The sequence below is a fragment of the Staurois parvus genome, unplaced genomic scaffold, assembly GCF_062004578.1.
Source record: "Staurois parvus isolate SC_StPar_1 unplaced genomic scaffold, SC_StPar_1.0 ptg002535l, whole genome shotgun sequence".
In the NCBI taxonomy this organism is placed as follows: Eukaryota; Metazoa; Chordata; class Amphibia; order Anura; family Ranidae; genus Staurois; species Staurois parvus.
This window is the reverse complement of record NW_028320331.1, coordinates 22,501-41,876: the sequence shown is the minus strand read 5'-3', so window position 1 is coordinate 41,876 and position 19,376 is coordinate 22,501. Positions and strand designations below refer to the sequence as shown.

The 19,376-nt window shown below is 48.9% G+C and overlaps 1 protein-coding gene and 1 pseudogene across 1 annotated transcript in view; both read left to right on the top strand.

Annotated features, from left to right (window-relative positions):
• Positions 1-19,376, top strand: part of LOC149430675 (uncharacterized) — a 58,840-nt gene that overhangs the window by 20,301 nt on the left and 19,163 nt on the right. Inside the window, exons 4-5 of the mRNA XM_089666115.1 lie at positions 14,956-15,189; positions 16,872-16,967. Of these exons, the coding sequence (XP_089522241.1) occupies positions 14,956-15,189; positions 16,872-16,967 (330 nt within the window). The remainder of the gene's footprint in view (positions 1-14,955; positions 15,190-16,871; positions 16,968-19,376) is intronic.
• On the top strand, positions 13,522-13,665 carry LOC149430676 (U2 spliceosomal RNA; annotated as a pseudogene).

The following is a 19,376-nucleotide window of genomic DNA, read 5'->3' as shown; positions in this document are numbered from 1 at the left end:
CGACCACAAATCAAGAGGTCAGAAAATGCGTATCGCATCCACTGGTGGCTGAGGAACCCAACGAATCTCTTCACCGATCTCCTTTCCACAGCAACTTATTCCAAGGCAGAGATGTAGTATTAAGCCACAAGGGCGGCTCCCTGATATATATATATATACACTATATTGCCCCAAGTATTGGTCAGCCGGCCTTTCCACACACATGACCTTTATGGCCCCCCAGTCTTAGTCTGTAGGGTTCAATATTGAGTTGGCCCCACCCTTTCCATGCACATGACCTTTAATGGCTCCTCAGTCTTAGTCTGTAGGGTTCAATATTGAGTTGGCCCCGCCCTTCCTGCACACATGACCTTTAATGGCCCCCTAGTCTTAGTCTGTAGGGTTCAATATTGAGTTGGCCCCACCCTTTCCATGCACATGACCTTTAATGGCTCCTCAGTCTTAGTCTGTAGGGTTCAATATTGAGTTGGCCCCGCCCTTCCTGCACACATGACCTTTAATGGCCCCCTAGTCTTAGTCCATAGGGTTCAATATTGAGTTGGCCCCGCCCTTTCCACGCACATGACTTTTAATGGCCCCCCAGTCTTAGTTCGTAGGGTCCAATATTGAGTTGGCCCCGCCCTTTGCAGCTATAACAGCTTCCACTCTTCTGGGAAGGCCGTCCACAAGGTTTAGGAGGGTGTCTATGGGAAGGTTGGACCATTCTTCCAGAAGCACATTTGTCAGGTCAGGCCAGGGGTGGGCAAACTTTTTGACTTGAGGGCCGCAATGGGTTCATATATTGGACCCGGGGGCCGGACCAAGAGTAGATAAATTATGTGTATGTGTCATCCATAGTAAGTATAGTAATATTCCCCCATAGTAAGCATAGTAATTAATCCCCCATATAGTAATTCATCCCCCATAGTAATTCATCCCCCATAGTAATTCATCTCCCATATAGTAATTCATCCCCCATAGTAATTCATCCCCCATATAGTAATTCATCCCCCATAGTAATTCATCCCCCATATAGTAATTCATCCACCCTATAGTAATTCATCCCCCTATAGTAATTCATCCCCCCTATAGTAATTCATCCCCCATATAGTAATTCATCCCCCCTATAGTAATTCATCCCCCATATAGTAATTCATCCCCCCTATAGTAATTCATCCCCCATATAGTAATTCATCCCCCCTATAGTAATTCATCCCCCCTATAGTAATTCATCCCCCATATAGTAATTCATCCCCCATAGTAATTCATCCCCCCTATAGTAATTCATCCCCCATAGTAATTCATCCCCCCTATAGTAATTCATCCCCCATATAGTAATTCAACCCCCATAGTAATTCATCCCCCATAGTAATTCATCCCCCATATAGTAATTCATCCCCCATAGTAATTCATCCCCCATAGTAATACATCCCCCATATAGTAATTCATCCCCCATAGTAATTCATCCCCCCTATAGTAATTCATCCCCCATAGTAATTCATCCCCCCCCATAGTAATTCATCCCCCATAGTAACTCATCCCCCATATAGTAATTCATCCCCCCCCATAGTAATTCATCCCCCATAGTAATTCATCCCCCATATAGTAATTCATCCACCCTATAGTAATTCATCCCCCTATAGTAATTCATCCCCCCTATAGTAATTCATCCCCCATATAGTAATTCATCCCCCCTATAGTAATTCATCCCCCATATAGTAATTCATCCCCCCTATAGTAATTCATCCCCCATATAGTAATTCATCCCCCCTATAGTAATTCATCCCCCCTATAGTAATTCATCCCCCATATAGTAATTCATCCCCCATAGTAATTCATCCCCCCTATAGTAATTCATCCCCCATAGTAATTCATCCCCCCTATAGTAATTCATCCCCCATATAGTAATTCAACCCCCATAGTAATTCATCCCCCATAGTAATTCATCCCCCATATAGTAATTCATCCCCCATAGTAATTCATCCCCCATAGTAATACATCCCCCATATAGTAATTCATCCCCCATAGTAATTCATCCCCCCTATAGTAATTCATCCCCCATAGTAATTCATCCCCCCCCATAGTAATTCATCCCCCATAGTAACTCATCCCCCATATAGTAATTCATCCCCCCCCATAGTAATTCATCCCCCATAGTAATTCATCCCCCATATAGTAATTCATCCCCCATAGTAATTCATCCCCCCCCATAGTAATTCATCCCCCATAGTAACTCATCCCCCATATAGTAATTCATCCCCCCCCATAGTAATTCATCCCCCATAGTAACTCATCCCCCATATAGTAATTCATCCCCCATAGTAATTCATCCCCCCCCCCATAGTAATTCATCCCCCCCCCCATAGTAATTCATCCCCCATATAGTAATTCATTCCCCATATAGTAATTCATCCCCCCTATAGTAATTCATCCCCCATATAGTAATTCATCCCCCATAGTAATTCATCCCCCCTATAGTAATTCATCCCCCATATAGTAATTCATCCCCCATATAGTAATTCATCCCCCATATAGTAATTCATCCCCCATAGTAATTCATCCCCCATATAGTAATTCATCCCCCATATAGTAATTCATCCCCCATAGTAATTCATCCCCCATAGTAACTCATCCCCCATATAGTAATTCATCCCCCATAGTAATTCATCCCCCCCCCATAGTAATTCATCCCCCCCCCCATAGTAATTCATCCCCCATATAGTAATTCATTCCCCATATAGTAATTCATCCCCCCTATAGTAATTCATCCCCCATATAGTAATTCATCCCCCATAGTAATTCATCCCCCCTATAGTAATTCATCCCCCATATAGTAATTCATCCCCCATATAGTAATTCATCCCCCATAGTAATTCATCCCCCATATAGTAATTCATCCCCCATATAGTAATTCATCCCCCATATAGTAATTCATTCCCCATATTAAATTATCCCCCATATTAAGTCCCCAAGTCCCCCCCTGTGTCAATTCACTTACCTTTGCTCCGCGCGTTCCTCTCGCCGTGTCCCGCGCCGTTCCGGTGTAGCATGAAAATATGTCTCCTATGAGGATCTGTCCCCCTCGACGTATCTGCGCATGTGCCAGTTTCAGGCATTAGCAGCCGATCGGCGATCTCCGGCACATGCGCAGATACGTCGAGGGGGACAGATCCTCATAGGAGACAGATTTTCATGCTACACCGGTCTTCAGGGCGGACTGTGAGGGGAGCCTAGTGGGAGCCTAGCTCCGCGGGCCGGATTAAAAGGTCCGCCGGGCCGTATACGGCCCGCGGGCCGTAGTTTGCCCATTGCTGGGTCAGGCACTGATGTCGGGGGAGGAGGCCTGGCTCGCAGTCTCCGCTCTAATTCATCCCAAAGGTGTTCTATGGGGTTGAGGTCAGGACTCTGTGCAGGACAGTCAAGTTCCTCCACCCCAAACTGGCTCCTCCATGTCTTTATGGACCTTGCTTTGTGAACTGGTGGGCAGTCATGTTGGAACAGGAAGGGGCCATCCCCAAACTCCTCCCACAAAGTTGGGGGCATGAAATTGTCCAAAATGTCGCCTTAAGAGTTCCCTTCACTGGAACTAGGGGGCCAAGCCCAACCCCTGAAAAACAACCCCACACCATAATCCCCCCTCCACCAAACTTTACACTTGGCACAATGCAGTCAGGCAAGTACCGTTACCTCCTGGCAGCCGCCAAACCCAGACACGCCAGACAGAGAAGCGTGATTGGTCACTCCAGAGAACACGTCTCCACTGCTGTAGAGTCCAGTGGCGGCGTGCTTTACACCACGGCATCCGACGCTTTGCATTGCACTTGGTGATGGAAGGCTTGGATGCAGCTGCTCGGCCATGGAAACCCATTCCATGAAGCTCTCTACACACTGTTGTTGGGCTCATCTGAAGGCCACACCAAGTTTGGAGGTCTTTAGCTATTGACTCTGCAGACAGTTGGTGACTTCTGCGCACTGTGCGCTTCAGCATGCGCTGACCCCGCCCTGTCATGTGACGTGGCCTACCACTTGGTGGCTGAGTGGCTGTTGTTCCCAGTTGCTTCCACTTTGTTATAATCCCACTAACAGTTGAGCGTGGAATATTTAGTAGCCAGGAAATGTCACGGATGGACTTATTGCCCAGGTGGCCACCTATCACGGGACCACGCTTGGAGTCACTGAGCTCCTGAGAGCGACCCATTCTTTCACCAATGTTTGTAGAAGCAGTCTGCATGCCTAGGGGCTTGATTGTATACACCTGTGGTCATGGAGGGGATTGGAACACCTGAATCACATGATTGGGAGGGGATTGGAGCACCTGAATCACATGATATGGAGGGGATTGGAACACTGGAATCACATGATATGGAGGGGATTGGAATACCTGAATCACATGATTTGGAGGGCGGGGCAAATACTTCTGGCAATATAGTGTATATATGTAGAGGAAAGCAAAACCAGTTCATGGTGTAGTACTTTATAAAAATCTAAATTTAATAAAAGAAATTGCAATTACAAACATCAGAGTATATTCAGCATAAAAGATATCAAATAATGTTTCCAACCAGCAAGATGGCCACGATCTGTAACATGATAACGTCATGCACCGTGGCACCACCCGACGCGTTTCGTCATGAAGATGTCTAATAATTTTACCTAATATTTTTATAATGTAAATATACTAACAATATACGTCACATACCTGGTAGAAGATCCTGAAATGACGAGGAAGGCCTCACTTACACCACTGACTCGGGGCCCTTGGTAGAGTGGTCAGGTGGCACAGGAGTAGAGTGCTTGTTGGTCTTGCTAGCATCAGGGCTGGACAGAATATCCGGGCAAAGTAAAGGATGGTCATCGGTGGTGTCAGGTAGCAACCGGTGAGCAATAGGCAGGAACGGGATGACACTGGTGACAGCAGAGAGGCAAACATCAGACTGGTAGCAGGTAGGTAAGGAGCAGACACCAGTGGATAGCAGGCAGGTGGAGTGGTCAAGGCAAGCTGGGGTCAGTGCAGGTGGAGAGGTCAGGGCAAGCCGGGGTCAGTGCAAGTGGAGTGGTCAAGGCAAGTCGGGATCAGTGCAGGTGGAGTGGTCAAGGCAAGCCGGGATCAGTGCAGGTGGAGTGGTCAAGGCAAGCCGGGATCAGTGCAGGTGGAGAGGTCAAGGCAAGTCGGGATCAGTGCAGGTAGTGTGGTCAAGCCAAGCCGGGATCAGTGCAGGTGGAGTGGTCAAGGCAAGCCGGGATCAGTGCAGGTGGAGTGGTCAAGGCAAGTCGGGATCAGTGCAGGTGGAGTGGTCAAGGCAAGCCGGGATCAGTGCAGGTGGAGTGGTCAAGGCAAGCCGGGGTCAGTGCAGGTGGAGTGTTCAAGGCAAGTCGGGATCAGTGAAGGTGGAGTGGTCAAGGAAAGTCGGGATCAGTGCAGGTGGACTGGTCAAGGCAAGCCAGGATCAGAGCAGGTGGAGAGGTCAAGGCAAGTCGGGATCAGTGCAGGTGGAGTGGTCAAGGCAAGCCGGGATCAGTGCAGGTGGAGTGGTCAAGGCAAGTCGGGATCAGTGCAGGTGGAGTGGTCAAGGCAAGCCGGGATCAGTGAAGGTGGAGTGGTCAAGGAAAGTCGGGATCAGAGCAGGTGGAGTGGTCAAGGCAACCCAGGTCAGTAACTGAAGACAGATACAGAGTAGAAGGTTCAGTTTAAATACCTCTCTTGGTGCCAATGTGGGCTGAAGATGCGTGGAGATGCACACACCAATGCGCAAGCGAATGCGCGCATTCATGAGCCCATGCACCCTTCCTAGGTGCCAGTAAAGCACCATTTTGGGGGGGCGAGGGAATTCAAGTAGCTGGTTTTGCCTAGGGTATAAATAGTGTAGCGCTGGCCCTGGATGCGAGCAGGTACAGTTGCAAGAAAAAGTATGTGAACCCCTTGGGATTATGTGGAGTTTTGCATGAATTGGGCATAAAATGTGCTCTGAACGTCATCTAAGTCACAACAATAGAAGAAGACAGTCTGCTGAACATAATACTACACAAACATTAGATGTTGCCATGGTTTAATTGCACATAACATGTAAACATTCACAGTGCAGGGAGGAAAAAGTATGTGAGTCCCTAGCTTAATGACTTCTCCCAGAGCTAATTGGAGCCAGGAGTGAGCCAACCTTGTCTCCAATCAGTGTGATGATATTGGATGTGTTGCTGACAGCTGTCCTACAAATGGAGAAAGTTTAGCACTGTTGCTACTCTCCCTAGGCGTGGTCGTCCTGTAAAAATGACTGCAAGAGCACAGCGCAGAATGCTGCATGAGGTAAAGAAGAATCCCAGAGTGTCAGCTAAAGACCTACAGAAATCTCTGGCACATGCTAACATTTTTGTTGACACATCTACAATCAGGAAAACATGAAACAAGAATGGAGTACATGGGAGGACACCACGGAGGAAGCCATTGCTGTCCAAAAAGAATATTGCAGCACATTTAAAGTTTGCAAAAGAGCACCTGGATGTTCCACAGCACTACTGGCAGAATATACTGTGGACAGATGAAACCAAGATTGAGTTGTTTGGGAAGAACACACAACACTATGTGTGGAGAAAAAAAGGCCCAGCACACCAACATCAAAACCTCATCCCCACTGTGAAACATGGCGGAGGGAGCATCATGGTTTGGGGCTGCTTTGCTGCCTCAGGGCCTGGACGGATTGTTGTCACTGATGGGAAAATGAATTCCAGAGTTTATCAAGATATTTTGCAGGAAAACGTACGACCATCTGTCCGCCAACTGAAGCTCCGCAGAGGATGGGTGATGCAACAGGACAATGACCCAAAGCATACAAGTAATTCAACAGAACAATGGCTGCAACAGCACAGAATACGCCTTCTGGAGTTGCCCAGTCAGAGTCCTGACCTCAACCCGATTGAAATGCTGTGGCATGACCTTAAGAGAGCGATTCACACCAGACATCCCAAGAATATTGCTACACTGAAACAGTTTTGTGAAGAGGAGTGGTCCAAAATGACTCCAGATCGTTGTGCAGGTCTGATCTGCAACTACAGGAAACGTTTGGTTGAGGTTATTGCTGCCAAAGGAGGGTCAACCAGTTATTAAGTCCAAAGGTTCACATACTTTTTCCTCCCTGCGCTGTGAATGTTTACATGTTATGTGCAATTAAACCATGGCAACATGTAATGTTTGTGTAGTATTATGTTCAGCAGACTGTGTTCTTCTATTGTTGTGACTTAGATGACGTTCAGAGCACATTTTATGCCCAATTCATGCAAAACTCCACGGAATCCCAAGGGGGTCACATACTTTTTCTTGCAACTGTAGGTGTGTCAGAGGTAAGTGCCCCTTTCTCCCCCCAGCCATGTCCGTGTTCCTCATGTACTCCTGATGACAGGATCCTGAGCTGAAAGACTTTAGAGTTGGTTCACTAAAGGCAAATAGACGGTGCACTGACTTCCATCATCCAATCATGTGCAAGCAAAAGTGCTGTTTTTTTTTTTATTTTCCCTGAACATGATTGGGTATTGTTTGCACAGTGAAGCTGCACCTCATTAGGAAGCTCTTGCAGAGTGCAGTCTGTTTGTACCGCATGCGGCAGAGTGAATCCACCCCTTTGCTGCAGGAGGTACAACATTGCACTGGAGCACCAGAGATACACATTGACACATAGATGGAATAATGTTAGAAATCTGTTTCACCAAATTCATATCCAATACAAAGTGTGTGGATCAGGTGCTCTTAGTCTGCTGCACGTGGGGGGGGGGGGGGGTATGTCTGTCTATTCATGTACAGTATGTGCCTAATCCAGCGTTCCTCAATGTTTCTATTCTAGACGAATCTTTGAAATATCTTTTTAGGTCTCAGAGAAACCCTGATGAAACCAACTCATTGGGATTCAGAGGGAAACATGCGCTTTACATTGGTGGCCAGTGGAAAGAATGCCCCCCCCCCCCCTTACAGTGGTTGTCGGAATGCCCCCCTTACAGTTGTGGTCAGAATATTCCCTTACAGTGGTGGTCAGAATGCCCCCCTTACAGTGGTGGTCAGAATGCCTCCCTTACAGTGGTGGTCAGAATGCCCCCCTTACAGTGGTGGTCAGAATGCCCCCCTTACAGTGGTGGCCAGAATGCCCCCCTTACAGTGGTGGCCAGAATGCCTCCCTTACAGTGGTGGCCAGAATGCCCCCCTTACAGTGGTGGTCAGAATGTCCTCCTTACAGTGGGGGCCAGAATGTCCTCCTTACAGTGGTGGCCAGAATGCCCCCTTTACAGTGTTGGCCAGAATGTCCTCCTTACAGTGGTAGCCAGAATGTCCTCCTTACAGTGGTGGCCAGAATGCCCCCTTTACAGTGTTGGCCAGAATGTCCTCCTTACAGTGGTAGCCAGAATGTCCTCCTTACAGTGGTGGCCAGAATGTCCTCCTTACAGTGGTGGTCAGAATGTCCCCCTTACAGTGGTGGTCAGAATGTCCTCCTTACAGTGGTGGTCAGAATGCCCCCCTTACAGTGGTGGTCAGAATGTCCCCCTTACAGTGGTGGTCAGAATGTCCTCCTTACAGTGGTGGTCAGAATGCCCCCCTTACAGTGGTGGCCAGAATGTCCCCCTTACAGTGGTGGTCAGAATGTCCCCCTTACAGTGGTGGTCAGAATGCCCCCCTTACAGTGGTGGTCAGAATGCCCCCCTTACAGTGGTGGCCAGAATGTCCCCCATAGAGTGGTGGCCAGAATGTCCCTCTTACAGAGGTGGTCAGAATGCCCCCCTTACAGTGGTGGCCAGAATGTCCCCCATAGAGTGGTGGCCAGAATGTCCCTCTTACAGAGGTGGTCAGAATGCCCCCCTTACAGTGGTGGCCAGAATGCCCCCTTACAGTGGTGGCCAGAATGTGCCTCTTACAGAGGTGGTCAGAATGTCCCCCATAGAGTGGTGGCCAGAATGTCCCTCTTACAGAGGTGGTCAGAATGCCCCCCTTACAGTGGTGGTCAGAATGCCCCCCTTACAGACAACTAAAAAGATTATTGGTGCCCTGCAGATGACTTTGCCAAGAGAGGCCCAAGAACTATGTAGGCACCATCAAATGGGAGGTCAGTCAATCAAATCAAGGAACACTTAGCACCCTCTGGAGGACCCCTAGAGTCCCACAGAACCCTGATTGAGAATGCTAACCTAATCTCTAATCAAGAGCAGGGGCGGACTGACCCTTCGCTCATTCCGGTACTGCCCGAGGGCCCAGGGTCAGTAGGGGGCCCCATGAAATGCTCCTGGTACCTTTTTTATAGGCTTTTTTGGGTGTGCTTTGAGTGTGGGCAAGGACACAGGGGCCTCATGATCCCCTATTGCCTGGGGGCCCCATGAGTTGTCAGTCTGCCCCTGATCAAGAGATTATACTCTGACAAATGACAATAAAGTTACAAGCAGGCGTGGTGCATTCTCCATCTCCAGAGGTGCCTCAGAAGACCCTGAGCTTTGGATTCCTACTAAACAAGGACTAGGTGGCCAGAAAGCCACCTAATACGGTGCAGTGACTCCCTGGAAGGCCCAGGTATGGTGCCCTTCAGGCTGATCCTCTTACTGAAGGTATCTCACAGGGGTCTTCCTGGGGTAAGAAGCGACCCAAGTCTACAGACTGACAAAAAAAAAAGCCCAGTCCAATCTTCATCCACTGTGAATCTCAGGTGAGGATTGGCCAATGAATGGGTGGATCTAGAGAGAAATACCAGATAGTAACAATATGAGATGTTTCTGCCAATTGTGTGTCTGGCCAGTCTCCTCATTCAGCCAATGGAAAGAGGAAACGACTCATACGCTCTTCTTCCACTTGCCGGATACACTGAAGGACAACCCTTGTACACGGTTCTATCGAGGACCAGCAGATGTTTTCCCATCGGTTGGAAAGGAGTCTGCTTGCCAAACTTAGCCGAGAGAGGAAATTTCGGGAAAAAAAAATTAATGAGCAGCAAGAACCAACTTACATATATAAAGAAATTAGTTGATACACATTGAAGATTTGACACGCGTCTTTCGTTTCATTCCAGCTCGTTTCTTGCATGAGAGTTCGATTTTCGGAGATTTGGATGCATACGAATTTCCGAATGGACATAGTAACGGATGTCAAGGAATTAAAAAAAAAAAAGTGATAATGAAATTAACGAATGAATTTGATTCATTGTGAGATTAGCTGGTTGTTAAGGAGCAGGCAGCTGTGGCGTCATTACCAACCGTGACGTCACCGCGTGACCCCGCCCTCATGCTGACCTGCCATTCGGCGAGTGTCTCTTGACGAGACCGGTTGGGTTCAGCGGGTGGTGTTTTTTTCTTTTTGTGAAGGGTTGGCGTTCATCGTGATTGACGTTGGATCTACTTCGGGGGGGACATTTATTTATTTATTTTAAATAAAGGACTTGTCTGGGATTTTTTTTTTGCTTTTGACATTTTTTTCGGTTAATGAGTAAGGGTACTATGTACCTCCTACTCATTCATAAGGGGGGATCTGGGGGGCAAGGGTTGTGGGGAGAAGGCCCTTGTCCTAATGAATGCTGGGACAAGGTGCTTTGGTGGGGAAGCTCCACTCCCCCCTTCCCCAAAGCACCCCCCCCCATGTTGAGGGCATGTGGATTGTTCCCTCACTTTCCAGGGCTGCATGCTCAGATAAGGGTCTGACAGGGGCGGACTGACAACTCATGGGGCCCCCGGGCAATAGGGGATCATGGGGCCCCTGTGTCGTTGCCCAAACTCAAAAAAGCCTATGAAAAAGGTACCAGGGGCATCTCATGGGGCCCCCTACCAACCCCGGGCCCTTAGGCAGTGCCCAAGTTTCCAAATGGTCAGTCCGCCCCTGGGGTCTGAGATGGATTTTGGAGGAGACCCCACCCCATTAGTTCTTTTTTTTAATTTTGGCATGGGTTTCCCCTTAAAATCAATACCAGACCTAAAGGGGAATCCTGATGACAGCAGATGAGTCATGGTTGCTAAGGATGCGGCAGCCACCTGCTCCTTAACAACCAGCTATTCCAAATGAAACTAAACAACTGCGTGAAGATACAAAAAGAATTCTGAAAACGAATCGGTTAAATTGATGAATGCATCCGAAACAAAATTCTTCAATTAACGAATCTATCCGAAACGAATCAAAACAAACTTTTCATGTCTATCGAAGATATTCAGTATATATACAGATTCAGACCGTTAAGGGTGAAGAGGACAGAGTAGCGCAGGGTCTCTCAACTAGGGTTTCATGGAAGCCTAGGGTTCCTCCAGAGTCAAAACAAAATTCTTCAATTACCGAATGCATCCGAAACGAATCAAAACAAAATTTCCCGGCATGGACATGTCTATCGAACATATTCAGTATATATACAGATTCAGACCATTAAAGGTGAAGAGGACAGAGTAGCGCAGGGTTTCTCAACTAGGGTTTCATGGAAGCCTAGGGTTCCTCCAGAGGTTGCTAGGGGGTTCCTTGAGCAATAAGCAATATCCACCTCTCAGATAGGTTCCCGATGACGCCATTGTTATTTGTAGCTATCTATAGGGGGGTCATTCTTCTCAATGACCACAAGTGTGAGGAGCAATCTTCCCACCGACCATCACGCCAATGTATCATGAGCTGTAGATACAGTCATTTTTAGCAGGGGTTCCCCCCGAGACCAAGAAGTCATTTCAAGGGCAGAGGCGGACTGACAACTCATGGGGCCCCCGGGCAATAGGGGATCATGGGGCCCCTGTGTCCTCGCCCACACTCAAACCACACCCAAAAAAGCCCATGAAAGGTACCAGGGGCATCTCATGGGGCCTCCTACTGACCCCGGGCCCTCGGGCAGTGCTTGAGTGCCCGAAGGGTCAGTCCGCCCCTGTTCAAGGGTTCCTCTGCATTGAAATGGTTGAGAAAGGCTGGAGTAGAGTGAGACAAGATCATTGATAGAAAACAAAGCCTCCTGATTAAAGGGGAACCGGGACATCCGATGGTGTATTGTTGAAATGTAAAAAAACAAATTGAAGTCTAGTGAAGACCTTTTTCTCAGAAGATCCACAATGAAAGCTAAGATCTGATTGGTTGGTGTAGATAATATGAATCCGTTTACATATATACAGTATATATATATATATATATATATATACAGTACATACATACAGTGGGGCAAAAAAGTATTTAGTCCGCCACCAATTGTACAAGTTCTCCCACTTACAAAGATGAGAGAGGCCTGTAATTGGCATCATAGGGAGACCTCAACTATGAGAGACAAAATGAGAAAACAAATCCAGACAATCACATTGGCTGATCTGGAAAGAATTTATTTGCAAATTATGGTGGAAAATAAGTATTTGGTGAATATGAAAAGTTCATGTCAATACTTTGTTATATATCCTTTGTTGGCAATGACAGAGGTCAGACGTTTCCTGGAAGTCCTCACAAGGTTGGCACACACTGTTGCTGGTATGTTGGCCAATCCTCCATGCAGATCTCCTCTAGAGCAGTGATGTTTTGGGGCTGTCGCTGGGCAACACGGACTTTCAACTCCCTCCAAAGGTTTTCTATGGGGTTGAGATCTGGAGACTGGCTAGGCCACTCCAGGACCTTGAAATGCTTCTTACGAAGCCACTCCTTCGTTGCCCGGGTGGTATGTTTGGGATCATTGTCATGTTGGAAGACCCAGCCACGTTTCATCTTCAATGCCCTTGCTGATGGAAGGAGGTTTGAACTCAAAATCTCACAATACATGGCCCCATTTATTCTGTCCTGTACATGGATCAGTCGTCCTGGTCCCAGCCCCAAAGCATGATGTTGCCACCCCCATGCTTCACAGTAGGTATGGTGTTCTTTGGATGCAACTCAGCATTCTCTCTCCTCCAAACACGACAAGTTGTGTTTCTACCAAACAGTTCTATTTTGGTTTCATCTGACCATATGACATTCTCCCAATCCTCTTCTGGATCATCCAAATGCTCTCTAGCAAACTTCAGACGGGCCCCGGACATGTACTGGCTTAAGCAGGGGGACACGTCTGGCACTGCAGGATCTGAGTCCCTGGCGGCGTAGTGTGTTACTGATGGTAGCCTTTGTTACGTTGGTCCCAGCTCTCTGCAGGTCATTCACTAGGTCCCCCCGTGTGGTCCTGGGATTTTTGCTCACCATTCTTGTGATCATTTTGACCCCACGGGGTGAGATCTTGCGTGGAGCCCCAGATCCAGGGAGATTATCAGTGGTCTTGTATGTCTTCCATTTTCTAATTATTGCTCCCACAGTTGATTTGTTCACACCAAGATGCTTGCCTATTGCAGATTCAGTCTTCCCAGCCTGGTGCAGGTCTACAATGTTGTTTCTGGTGTCCTTCGACAGCTCTTTGGTCTTCACCATAGTGGAGTTTGGAGTGTGACTGTTTGAGGTTGTGGACAGGTGTCTTTTATACTGATAACAAGTTCAAACAGGTGCCATTGATACAGGTAATGAGTGCAGGACAGAGGAGCCTCTTAGAGAAGAAGGTCCAGGTCTGTGAGAGCCAGAAATCTTGCTTGTTTGTAGGAAACCAAATACTTATTTTCCACCATAATTTCGCTTCTCGGCCTTTTGGCTAAGATCAAGTGTAGTATCTGTTCTTATCAGTGTCCAGTGGGGGGGGCTCCCGGCCATTCTAGCTTTGCGGGGATGGCTGTGGTATAGTACCCTCACTGGTATGATGGGGGTCTGGACGGCTAGTACCGGGGGGACAGAAACCGGGACGCCCACGAGTTAAGCTGGGGTCCTGGGAGTAATTCCCCCGAGGAGACCGGAAGGACCCAGTACCTCCTGATTTGGACGGATCTACCTTGTCTGGCCAGGGGCTGAGAAGGCAGAAAGTCCACAAACTCAGTACCCCCTGAGTAGACGCCCTCAGGGGTGCCACTAGTAACACCTGGGTGTGGGACCCCACTGTGTGAAGATGGCACAAGGTCACTGTTTTTACACTCTTTTTGCACAGCGCCCTCAGGACCAGGCCTTTTGGCTAAGTTCAGGGCAATTTTTGCTACAGGCCTCAGGGCCTGGTCTGTGCACAATTTGGCATGGTACCACTTTTTTATTTTTTATTTATTTATTTAATTTAATCACTCCCACGTTTTGTCACTTTTTTCTGCTTTTGTGTGTGTTTTTCACAGGATGGAGGGTGTGGGTCCTCGGGCCTTCCCTGAAGTCTAGGGGGAGGATGTGTGGCCTTTTGGTTCCTTCCTCCCCTGATCCCTAGGGGGTTTTCTCTTCGGGAGAGCCCCCTGACCAAGTACTGGGAGTCCGGCTTTGGCTGGACACAAGGAACGGTGGTCCACCAGGCCTTTTGGCCAGGAGGACCAAATGGGAACCTTGTCCCTGTCAGGAGCTTCGTGCCCCGGGGGTCAGGGTAGTGGTCCAGCCCCTTTAGGGGTAGGACAAAAGCACACCCCTAAGTGCACTTTTTCGTGTGGTGTTCGCACTTGCACTTTTTTTGTGATCACTTACGGGTTTTTCGTTGTAGTTTGCACGTTTGCGGACTTAAAAAATAGTGGAGTTTGGAGTGTGACTGTTTGAGGTTGTGGACAGGTGCCTTTTATACTGATAACAAGTTCAAACAGGTGCCATTGATACAGGTAATGAGTGCAGGACAGAGGAGCCTCTTAAAGAAGAAGGTCCAGGTCTGTGAGAGCCAGAAATCTTGCTTGTTTGTAGGAAACCAAATACTTATTTTCCACCATAATTTGCAAATCAATTCTTTCCAGATCAGCCAATGAGATTGTCTGGATTTGTTTTCTCATTTTGTCTCTCATAGTTGAGGTCTCCCTATGATGCCAATTACAGGCCTCTCTCATCTCTGTAAGTGGGAGAACTTGTACCATTGGTGGGGACTAAATACTTTTTTGCCCCACTGTGTATATATACTGTATATATATATATATATATATATATATATATATATATATATATATATATATAAAATATAAGGTGCATTTCAGTGTGATGATCTTCAGCTTTTCTTTCAGGCCAAGTGGTAAAGCCCACCATCTATGACAAGAGCACCAAGGATCAGCTCATCCTGGACTGTGTGTCTTCTATCATCAATGTGACCTATGAATGGGTGGACAGCAATGGGAAATCTTTATCCACCCAACAGAGATACACTGTACCCAAACCCAAGGAGGACGTGACCCTCATCTGCTTTGTGAATGACAGGGTGTCTCGGGAAAGCCAAAATATAACAATCCCCTACAGTGCGGGTGAGTGACACTCCGCAATGGCCACGCAATGACCATCATTATCAGTTAGACACCTTGCCGGACCCCTAACCCCACCTACATCGGGCTTCCACAGTGCCTCCAGCTGCCTTCAGTGTATCAGTGAGTGTTGACTAGAAATGAGAAATATAAAGAGCTTTCACCATTGGAGTTAATGAGGAAGACAAACATGAAGGGTCTTTTAAGGGTGCAGTAGACTCTACATATCTCCAAGGGATTATGAGAGGTCCTATAAATCACTCTAAAACTCCTTCCTCCCCAGTACAGAGCTCCCCCCACCTCCTAGCCCCCCAATACACAGAGCTCCCACCTCCTCCCTCAACCGCCCATTACACAGAACTTTGGCCTCCTCCCTTGACTGCCCAGTACACAGAGCTCCCCCCACCTTCCACGGTCGCTCAGCATACAGAGCTCCCATCTCTTCCTGTGGCCGCCCAGTACACAGAGCTCCCCACCTCCCGTGGCCCAGTACACAGAGCTCGCCTCTCCTCCAAATGGCCGCCCAGTACACAGAGCTCCCCACCTCCCATGGCTCAGTACACAGAGCTCCCCCCTCCTCCTGACCGCCGCCCAGTACACAGAGCTCCCCCTACTCCCGATGGTCACCCAGTACACAGAGCTCCCCTCTCCTCCTGAAGGCTGCCCAGTACACAGAACTCCCCCTCCTCCCGACGGCCGTCCAGTACACAGAGCTCCTCCCTACGGCCGCCCAGTACACAGAGCTCCCCCCTTCTCCCGACGGCCGCCCAGTACACAGAGCTCCCCCTCCTCCCTACTGCCACCCAGTACACAGAGCTCCCCCCTCCTCCCGACGGCTGCTCAGTACACAGAACTCCCCCTCCTCCTGATGGCTACCATGTACACAGAGCTCCCCTCTCCTCCTGGAGGCTGCCCAGTACACAGAGCTCCCCCCCTCCTCCTGGTGGCTACCTAGTACAGCTCTACTGAAGAGAAAGTAGGTTGTGAGGTTGAGGTAGCAGGGCTAATGGGATGGGGTCTACCTGTGGGTGTGGAGCTGGAACTCACTGGCCCCCTGAGAGAGGACCATCTGTAGGGCAGGGAAGGAGCACCCAGCTGATAGGCCTGGTAGCAGCAGCCAACCCGCAAGCGGTACAGGAGAGGCTCTGAATGAGTACACCTACCCCATGGGTGGATAAGGGAAGGACCACTCTGGTGGGAAACCAGATTAGTCCCCTACTAGTGACTGATTACCTATTTAAAGGGACAGGAACCGGATCACCTGCTCAGGGATACCTCCAGATTGTTGGGTGAAGAGGAGAAGTTCATCTAGGGTCTGGGGTGGTACATCAAGGAGATCCAACAGAGACTGTGCTGCAGAAAAAGCTTGTTCCAGGAAGTTTGTCCTCAGTTGTTGGTTCCTTTGGGCATCCTATACACCCCTTAACCTATCCCAGCTCTAAATCCCCTAATCAATAAAAATAATAAAAATACATCTCGAGGACTGATTTTCTGACTCTGGATGCAAGCCTTTGTGAAGTTGTGTGATACCTGGCTGTGCAGGACTATAGGGGGACCCAAATCCTTAGCAACCCCCAAGGGGGTTGTGCTACCCCTAAAATAGGGGTTCCTAGCTGATTATGATGATAAACTACGACCTCAGAAATGAGATCTCACAGTAATGTCCCTCCTGTTGTATCTTTCAGAGCGCAAAGGCTTAACTGGATGTGAAATTGCTTGGATAGTGGTGGGAGTTATTGCCGGAGTCTTTCTGCTCTTGTATCTCTGCGCCTTGGGCATACGTAAGTATCTATAGAGACTCTACAGGAATGGTTTTACAGGTGGAGGACACTGACATTTTTCCCTTCTCATCTTTTCTGACTGTTTTTCACTCGTTTTGCATTTGTCTACTGGTAGCATGAGGCCATACCTGGACCCTACAGAGGTTGCACAGGCAGTCCAACTGCTCCAGGATGGCACATCAATATGTGCCATTGCCAGAAGGTTTGCTGTGTCTCCCAGCACAGTCTCAAGAGCATGGAAGAGGTTCCAGGAGACAAGAGCATGGAGGAAATTCCAGGAGACAGACATTACTCTAGGAGAACTGGACAGGGCCGTAAAATGTCCTTAACCCATCAGCAGGACTGGTATCTGCTCCTTTGTGCAAGAAGGAACAGGATGAGCACCGCCAGAGCCCTACAAAATGACCTCCAGCAGGCCACTGGTGGGAATGTCTCTTACCAAACACTCAGAAACAGACTTCATGAGGGTGGCCTGAGGGCCCGACGTCCTCTAGTGGGCCCTGTGCTCACTGCCTTACACCATTGAGCTCGATTGGCATTGGCCATTGAACCCCAGAATTGGCAGGTCCACCACTGGCACCCTGTGCTTTTCACAGATGAGAGCAGGTTCCCCCTGAGCACATGTGACATACATGAAAGGGTCTGGAGAAGCCGTGGAGAACGTTCTGCTGCCTGTAACATGGTTCAGCATGACCGTTGTGGTGGTGGGTCAGTGATGGTCGGGGGAGGCATATCCATGGAGGGACACACAGACCTCTACAGGATAGACAATGGCACCCTGACTGCCACTAGGTATCGGGATGAAATCCTTGGACCCATTGTCAGACCCTATGCTGGTGCAGTGGGTCCTGGGTTCCTCCTGGTGCAGTGGGTCCTGGTTTCCTCCTGGTGCTGTGGGACATGGGATCCTCCTGGTGCAGTGGGTCCTGGGTTCTTCGTGGTGCAGTGGGTCCTGGGTTCCTCCTGGTGCAGGGGTCCTGGGTTCCTCCTGGTGCAGCGGGTCCTGGGTTCCTCCTGGTTCAGGGGGTCCTGAGTTCCTCCTGGTGCAGCGGGTCCTGGGTTCCTCCTGGTGCAGGGGGTCCTGAGTTCCTCCTGGTGCAGGGGATCCTGGGTACCTCCTGGTGCAGCGGGTCCTGGGTTCCTCCTGGTGCAGGGGTCCTGGGTTCCTCCTGGTGCAGGGGGTCCTGGGTTCCTCCTGGTGCAGTGGGTCCTGGGTTCCTGCTGGTGCTGTGGGTCCTGGGATCCTCCTGGTGCAGTGGGTCCTGGGTTCTTCGTGGTGCAGTGGGTCCTGGGTTCCTCCTGGTGCAGGGGGTCCTGGGTTCCTCCTGGTGCAGGGGGTCCTGGGTTACTCCTGGTGCAGCGGGTCCTGGGTTCCTCCTGGTGCAGGGGGTCCTGAGTTCCTCCTGGTGCAGCAGGTCCTGGGTTCCTCCTGGTGCAGGGGGTCCTGAGTTCCTCCTGGTGCAGGGGATCCTGGGTACCTCCTGGTGCAGCGGGTCCTGGGTTCCTCCTGGTGCAGGGGTCCTGGGTTCCTCCTGGTGCAGGGGGTCCTGGGTTCCTCCTGGTGCAGTGGGTCCTGGGTTCCTGCTGGTGCAGGACAATGCCCGCCTCATGTGGGGAGAGTATGCAGGCAGTTCCTGGAGGATGAAGGAATTGATACCATTAAATGGCCCCCACGCTCGCCTGATCTAAATCCAATAGAACCCCTCTGGGATGTCATGTTTCGGTCCATCCAATGCCGCCATGTTGCACCTCAGACTGTCCAGGAGCTCAGTGATGTCCTGGTCCAGATCTGGGAGGAAATCCCCCAGGACACCATCCGTGGTCTCATTAGGAGCCTCCCCCGACGTTGTCAGGCATGCATACAAGCACGGGGTCTACCGAGTCACCCCTTCTGTCTGCTCCCTACCGACCTCCGAGCATCGTTCCTCAGTTCCAATACCTTCCCATCCCCCAGTTCCACCCTTGTGGAGGATAGAAATAAGTAATTTGTATGGAATTTGTTAATGATAACAAGAAAACCAGAAAAATAGATCCCCTGCAGCCAGAAATAATACACTCCCACCCAGCAACAATAGATCCCCCCCAGCAACAATGGACAAACCGCAACAAAATATCCTCCACCCCCAGAAACAGCAGATCTTCCCACAGCCAGCATCAATAGACCTTCCAGCAGCCAGCAACAATTGACCAATTCAGTTCTGTTTTACTCTATTCTTTTGTTTTTTTATTCTATTCTTTTCTATTTTGTTCTATTCTTTTCAAAATCAAAATTTTGGAAGATGGCTATATCTATTCTATTCAAATCTATTCTATTTTCTTTCTATTCTATTCTTTTGTATTCCTTTATTTTCTATTCTATTCTTTTCTATTTTGTTCTGTTCTATTCAGTTCTATTCCTGTATTTTCTTC